This window comes from Scyliorhinus torazame, chromosome 16 (genome assembly GCF_047496885.1).
Source record: "Scyliorhinus torazame isolate Kashiwa2021f chromosome 16, sScyTor2.1, whole genome shotgun sequence".
NCBI classification, from domain to species: domain Eukaryota; kingdom Metazoa; phylum Chordata; class Chondrichthyes; order Carcharhiniformes; family Scyliorhinidae; genus Scyliorhinus; species Scyliorhinus torazame.
The window spans coordinates 185,538,515-185,546,456 of NC_092722.1; the positions used below are offsets into that span (position 1 = coordinate 185,538,515).

The 7,942-nt window shown below is 45.4% G+C and overlaps 1 protein-coding gene across 2 annotated transcripts in view; it reads right to left on the reverse strand.

The window, feature by feature from the left end:
* Positions 1 to 4,192, reverse strand: part of hpse2 (heparanase 2) — a 378,585-nt gene extending 374,393 nt beyond the window's left edge. For both annotated transcript variants that reach the window (XM_072479598.1, XM_072479597.1), the window contains exons 1-3: positions 3,753 to 4,192; positions 2,271 to 2,428; positions 1,326 to 1,487 (exon numbers count right to left, since the gene is read on the reverse strand). In XM_072479598.1, coding sequence (XP_072335699.1) covers positions 1,326 to 1,487; positions 2,271 to 2,428; positions 3,753 to 4,009 — 577 coding nt within the window. In that variant the 5' untranslated portion in view covers positions 4,010 to 4,192. The remainder of the gene's footprint in view (positions 1 to 1,325; positions 1,488 to 2,270; positions 2,429 to 3,752) is intronic.
* Between the last annotated feature and the right edge of the window lie 3,750 nt (positions 4,193 to 7,942).

Genomic DNA, 7,942 nt, shown 5'->3' on the forward strand with positions numbered 1-7,942 from the left:
CAACGGATACGGTAAAAGGTTCCCTCGGATCTTGTCGACTGACTGTTCGATGCTTTTAATCTCGGAACATAAACTGCCCTGGCACCCGCTTTCCTCCAATGTTACAAATTAGCCATCTGGGTACGGGCGCTCTGTCAATGTCCCCAGGTTTATTCCGTTCTGACTGACCTCAGTGCATGCAACTGGTACATTATAATGTACCAGGTTTAAAAGCCACAAATTGCTGACAAGTACCCAATCTGCCGATAGATGAACATTTCTCGACTAATTAAGATCAGGCCTGTGCCATTTCGAGGCGGCGAATCAATTGTATAAGAATATTCGCCGACACATGAGAGTAACATGTAATTTCCATTCGATGCTTTTGCGTGAGAATGGAACTCCATTCAACAACACGAGCGCCGACACGGCCTTCCAAGTAATCACTTAAATGTGCCCCATGCATTGTGGAAATTTGAAATCCCCAGTACTTGGGTGCATTTAATCCAAGAGTCACTGACAAACTGCAATCGGTCAAAAAGCCAGATCGTTGGGAGAAATACAGCGGGTGGTCACTTCAAACTCGCAACAGCATCACTGTTGATTTTCCCACTGAGTGAGCCCGCATCTAACTGCTCATTACCTGCAATTAGGACGGCGCACACGCCACGGCAGAATGCGACTGGTACATTGTGTGCAACTAGTTACAATGCATGCAACTGGTACATTATATGCAACTCGTTACAATGCATGCAACTGGTGCGCTGCAGCAACTGATGCACCATATGCAACTATTCCAATGCATGCAACTAATTCAATATATGCATCAGACACACTACAGACAGCTGTGCACCACACACACTCTTGTTACCCGCTATTTTAAGTTCGAAGTTCCTCACGCGCTATTTTGTTAAATGTAGCGATCGCCCTTGTTCATCCGTATTTAATACGTTGCATTTTACGCAAAATATCTTCAAAATCCACGAAATATTGAAAATCAGATCGGGCATTCGCAACCCACAAGCATTAAACTTTATTTCACTTGTGCCAATCGTTACGGAGTCTCTGAATGTCCAATTAAGGAACTCGGTGGTAAGAGAGCAATCGTTTGATGCTAATGCCCCCTGGGGTGGGAAATGGGGCGGAAATTGAAATCTCGTCACAAAACCGTACTAAATAATCCTGAGGGTGCTGGGACCGGAATGAGAGACTGGTTCTTTGCGCTCTCTCCCCTCCATCAAACGAAACCTCACTCTCTCCCGCTCTCAAACCAATTCCCGCGTGCTTTATTTAACCAAAACATCTGGATGCTAGCCAGCAACACGACCTGCTCTGTTTTTTCCTACCTGTTATTGTGATGTTGTTGTAGGTGTTGGAGAATTGCTCCTTCGTCAGAACCACCTGCATCTGTGAAGCTTTCTCCCTCTGCAACTCCAGCATGATATCGGGGTGCTGCGCGATCTTACAGCCTTTCTGCTTATCCAGGGCGATGTCACTCCGGACAATGTCTGAAATAGCAAATCAAACCACTTCAGGGCACGCTTTGGTACGGACCATCAGTCCAAATCACTGTCCCAGTTATTACACTTCCCACCACCACCACCTCTGCTCACGCAACAAAGAGAATTATCAGGGAGGAAATTTTAATCTTAAAAGTTAAAAACTGTTTACACTAGTAAATCTCATCGAGGGAACTTTCCAGGGTATTTAACTGCCAGTTCTTGACATCGTCTCTCCCACGGGAACGACAGAGATAATCCGCTGCACCTTCCAAATGATACATATTTAATTTCAAAAATATATCATTCTGATAGATGCACGAAGAATGACTCCTGGCATGTAATTATAATAATTTTTATTGTCACAAGTAGATTTACATTAACACCGATGAAGTCACTGTGAACATCATGGTGATTTGTAATTGTAATCCATGCATTCTATAGATTTATCTGTTGCAGCAGGCGGTGTGTATAAAGACAAAACGCATATGTGACTGTGTAAATGGGCAGCATATATATATATATACACCATATATAACATTCATTATATGTTATACAATACCAAAATGCCTTGATTGTATGTGATTATAAGCCTTTCAGATAGGATGTCAAACATCCTTCAGCACGTTTGAAATATTCTCTGTCTAATACGAAATTCCACAATTTGCAAAGATTAGTTTGGGCATCAGGCGCTGTTTAAACAGAATCTCCAGTTGTTAGGAACAGGCTGCTGGCTAGAGAGAGATAGAGGACCAGCGCTGACAGACGAAAGGCTAGGAAAGATGCAGGTACCGTCTTCGTAGTTTTTCAGGTAGTAATCGGGCCCCAGTTCTCCCCTGTGCTTCGCCAGATTTCGATGATTTTGGAACTGCAGAAAATCCGTCCTCTTGCCGCCGAACCAGAGAAAGGCGGGGGACAAGCCCCGAGCCAGCGTGACCAGCTTCTTGGAACTGAAAACAACACACGCAAACACATTGGATTGTTTTATAAAAGAAAAAAGGAAGAACAACATTTAACCCTCCCTCCGCCTCAGCTCTCGCGGCTGTGGGGTGTGCAATGTGCCTGCGAGAGCTGTGCATGAACAATAACGGGAGGGAACGGTGATAAAAGTCCGTTACATTGAAAAACAGAACAGCTTTCTCTGAAAATTAGCCGCGTCTTGATTTTCAGGATGTTAATCTGAACTCTCGTTCCACATAAAGCGCTCCGGGACCTGAGATTAAGGCGCTTGATACATAACTGCGGACAATTGATATCGACATCCTACAGCCAGTTTAAAATATTCTCTAATACGCTATTCCACAAATTACAAAGAATACTTTGGGCATTATGCGCTGTTTAAACAAAGGCGTTTAATGATGTCCGGCTCGTTTACAAGGGACGCTTTAATTGTGCCATTAATGCAAGGGACCGTTCGCAGTGAATGAGACAGGACAGAATCTCTGCTCTTTAATTCGGATATTCCCCCAGTAACACACGGGGCGGGGGGGGGGGGGGTACCGAAACCCGCAGAGGGGCGAACGGTTCGATTCGCCAGCTCCACCAGACATGCGGGCTCTTTCACTCTTGTCAAAAATTCGCCTCGCTCTTGCCTCGTCTTATTTAACTCGAAGCGAGCCTCAAATTGAGAAAGAGACGCTTTGAAACGATTTTTCGATTCCGCCCGCCCATAGGTTTGATCCCGTATGTGTTTCCCGGGACCTTTGCCGCCCCCGTTCCCATCCCCGCGTCCCGGACAACTTTCTGCTCATTAAACTTAAAGAGAATTTTTTTTTTAAAACTGGGTTCGTTTCATCCAATTCCTTCCTGGGTTTATTTTGCGTTTTGGGGTTGGCTTTGCGGGTTTAAAGCGTGGAGCTTTCCATGCGTTTAAGGTTCTTGTCCCCCCCCCAAAAAAAAACTGAACGGCATTCTTGGACATGGGGGGGGGGGGGGATTTCTCAGAATAAACAAGGCGGCCCTTTGATCAGATGAGATTGCATGAGAAATGCGCCACGTCGATTGCACAGAAGCGAAACGATTGCACTGGGGGTTTCTGTTTTAATTTGAGGAAGGATCTGAACGGATTTGGGGTTAGCTTCAGGGCTGCTGGATATGTACCACCCCGCGCTTCAGAAAGCAACCAAGAAGAAATTGAAACGAATTGGGGGGAAATAAAATAGCGTCAGTTTCACACTGGGCATTATTTACCCCGAGAGGGAAATAATATTTATTTTAAGGCACACACACTCACAGACACAATAGAAAAGCTGGGTGCCAGCAGTTTTTTTTTACCTTAAGAAGTCGATCCAGCCACTGTGCACCACGGCGGGGTCCAGTTGGATGGACAAGAAGTTCTCGCTGACCGAACGCACCGACCTCCTGATGTTGACGTCCAGGAGGATGAGAGTGCCCGTGTCCCTCTGGTGACTCCTGCTTCGACTCAGTCCCCCGGCGGTCGAGAGGTGAGCCAGCGTGGGGAGGGATGCGAGGAAGTAGAGGGCTGGCAGGATCCCAGAGAGGCTGAGAGGGAGAGGAGCGCTGGGCATCATTGTCGTAGAGAGAGAGAGAGAGAGAGGGGGGGGGGGGGGGGTAAGAGAGGGGGACAGGCAGAAAGAGAGAGAGAGAAAGAGAGCAAAATTCAATCACATCGAATTAAAATCCCCCCCTCCCCAGTGCCCGGCAGATGAGAATTTGCAAGCCGGTGGCGAGAGTGAATTATTTCTTTATCTTGCCCCGTGTGTGGATGCGGTTTACAATGTTTTGATGGCGTGGTTTGCAGCTCCACGCCCCCTTCTCTGCCAGCCTCCTCCAGGAGCCCCCGTATCCCCCCCCCCCCCCCCCCCCCACAGACACACACACACTTTAAAATAAGCCTCTACCAGACTGCAACCCTTAGCCCCAGACACCGTCCAATTGGTAGAAGCACACATTCTACCAAGCTTCCCCTCTCTCCCCACTCCCCGCCTTACACAACAATCCCCTTGTGCAATAATACTTAAACCACCGCCAGAGGAGTGAGGAACTTGGGAGAGCAGTAACTACTGATGAATGGTCCATGTGCAAAACTTTGAAGCTGACTTTCTGAGCAGGCTTGCTTCCAGCATTGCCTCGCTTCCTCACCTACTAACCGATCAATTTCACCAATGTAAACTCAAACCATAACAAACTCAAAATAAAAAAAAACTTAACCTTCAATACCTGGTACTTTGTGTAACGAAGTCTCCACAACCTGTTAGTAAATAGTGTATATTGTCCTAGTGATTTGTTGTTTGTTTACTTTGTTTGTTTTATCCGGCGTTGCTGTTTAATTTCTGGACTGTCTGTCCTATTTCCGATGGGATATCTTCAGATGCTTTCGTTTTAATCGCCTGTGAAATAATCCTGCACGTGTTCCGGTTTAAACGGGTGGGCGTCGTTCAGTCAGCGATGAGCGGTTACATTTTTGTTTTCACAACAGAAATGCTCCAGCGCATCGGACCCAAACCGTCTCCGCCGAATGAGCGATTCACCGTCAATCATTTTAATTTGGTGAATTGTGTTCTGCAGCGCCATAGCCTGTGGAGCCTCTGCGTCTATCCTGTTTCTTGGTCAGTCCCGAGATTTAGGGTCTGTCCATCCTATTATTTGGGCCAGGGTTTCCATCAGCCCTCTTTTTTTTTTGGGGGGGGGGGGGTCTGTTATTTGAACATATTCATGCCATCACTAATAATAATAATCCTTATTGTCGCAAGTAAGCTTACATTTACACTGCAATGAAGTTACTATGAAAAGCCCCTAGTCGCCACATTCCGTCGCCTGTTTGGGTACACGGAGGGAGAATTCGGAATGTCCAATTCACCTAACAAGCACATCTTGCGGGGCATGTGGGAGGAAACCGGAGCACCCGGAGGAAACCCACGCAGACACGGGGGAGAACGTGCAAACTCCGCACAGTGTACCAAGCCGGGAATCAAACCTGGGTCCCTGGCGCTGTCAAGCATCAGTCTGTTAGGTCAGGTATTATGGGTCAGATCTCAAACAAAATGAGTCAGAGTGCAGGAGGGAGATAGATAACCTAGTGGCGTGGTGTAATGACAACAATCTCTCCCTCAACATCAACAAAACTAAGGAGCTGGTCATTGACTTCAGGAAGCAAAGTATCGTGCACACCCCTGTCTGCATCAATGGTGCTGAGGTGGAGATGGTTGACAGCTTCAAATTCCTAGGTGTGCACATCGCCAACAACCTGTCCTGGTCCAACCATGTCGACGCTACAACCAAGAAAGCACGACAGCACCTATTCCTCCTCAGGAAACTAACGAAATTCGGCATGTCTACTTTGACTCTTACCAATTTTTACACATGCAACATAGAAAGCATCCTATCTGGCTGCATCACGGCCTGGTATGGCATCTGCTCAGCTCAAGACCGTAAGAAACTACAGAGAGTGGTGAACACAGCCCAGTCCATCACACAAACCTGCCTCCCATCCATTGACTCTGACTGCACCTCCTGATGCCTTGGGAATGTGGGTAGCATAATCAAAAACCCTCCCACCTGTGCTATTCTCTCTTCCAGCCTCTTTCATCAGGCAGATGATACAAAAGTCTGAGAACACGCACTAACAGGTTCAAAAACAGCTTCTTCCCTGCTGTTACCAGACTCCTGAATGACCCTCTTATGAACTGAACTAATCTCTCAACTGTTGTAGCACTATACTCCATATACTTCACCCAATGAATATGTCTATGTATTTACATTGTGTATTTATGGTCTGTCCTATGTTTTTCATGTATGGAACAATCTGCCTGGACTGTATGCAGAACAATACTTCTCATTGTACCTTGGTATACGTGACAATAAATCTAAATCTAAACCCCCAACGTTAATCACTCCACCGCTTGTCACCCTGTCTTCAGCTGCCTACCCCCTCACCCCCCCCCCCCCCCCCCCTCTCCCACCCAAGCTGCACAATTTCCTCCCTTCATCTTTAGGACCCTTCATAAAAACTACGTTTTGAGTAAGCTTTCCTCACCTGACCTAACGGGGTGAATTCTCAATTCCATTGGGCTCCAATAACGACTCCCGATTGGGTGGAGAATGGAGCTAAGTGCTGTCACTTCCTCTTTTTCTCAGCATTTAGCTCCTTTCGATGTGGTGAGGAGCTGTCAATCATAGCAAGAGTGTTTATGCATGGAATCCGGTGACCACTCCCTTGTGCATAAATTAACATGCTAAAGGTGAGACTCGCATATTGGGCCCTGTTCCTGGTGTCAGGGAAGACCAATAGCGATTCACCGCTGGTGGGAGCACTTCGGCTCCAGAACTGAGAATCCCGGTTAACATCTCCTCATGAGGCTTCAAATCATATTTTCTTTAACTGTGCTCTTGTGAATTGTCTTGGGACGTTTTATTATAGTAAATGCTATATATATATAAATTGTTGTTGTTTTGGATCTGCTATTTGTTGTTTGACTGCCTCTTTTTATTTTTCATTAGTATTTCCCCCATTATTTAGGTCCACCCAGTTTTAAGTGGGACTTTTCTATGTTAGGAGGATCTCTCATGTGTTCATGAATCTGTTCTCTAAAGTATTACATTTTTACAAGTAATAGTGCAGAATTTGCTACTGCGCAGAAGGTGGCCACTCGGCCCATCATTTCTGCCCCAGTTCTCCAAATGAGCATCTTGGCTTAGTGCCATTTCCCTGCACATTGTTTCTATTCAAATAATCATCTAAATCCCTCTTGAATGCCTCGATCAAACCTGTTCCACCACACTTTCAGGCAGTGCATTCCAGGACTGAACAACTAATTGTGTGAATAAGATTTATCTCACAACATATTTGTATTGGTCCTGAAAATGTACTTTCTAAGTACACAACAAATGTGACTATAATGGTGCTGGAATATAGAAAGGGACATCGAAGGAATTGAATAAGAAACAGCAGAAATAGCAGAATGATAATTGTAACAGCAGAGTAAAATGTGGATTGGATCTCATTTGGAGTATTATGTTCACTTCTAGTCACCAAAGCATTGAGAAAGGTGCAGAGAGCAATGACACTGCCTCTGAGTGTACAGTGAAATGACTATGAAAAAGAACTGGGGAAGCTTAAGTTATTCTATTCAGCGCTAAGGTTAATGTTGAGGAAATCAGATCTCTAGATGTGGATATACATGAACATTATTATAAAATGGACGAGGAGAGTTGAACAAGAGGACAAACATTTAAATGAATGAAAAATTGTTTCCAAACAGGTGTTAGGAGAAATAGTGTCACACTAAGTGTTTGGATCAGTCTGCCAGGTGGTGTAATGAGGCAAAAATGGCAAGTATGCTCCACAGAGGCTGGATGCTATCAAGGAAACATGGAAGAATGGCTTCAATGGGGTTACTAGCCGTTGCATGTTCTTAAACTTACCTTTGTTAATAAAACTTGTGTTACACAGTTCACTCTTAAATAATATGGGTCTGCCCTGAATGCTCAAGGCCAATTAGGGG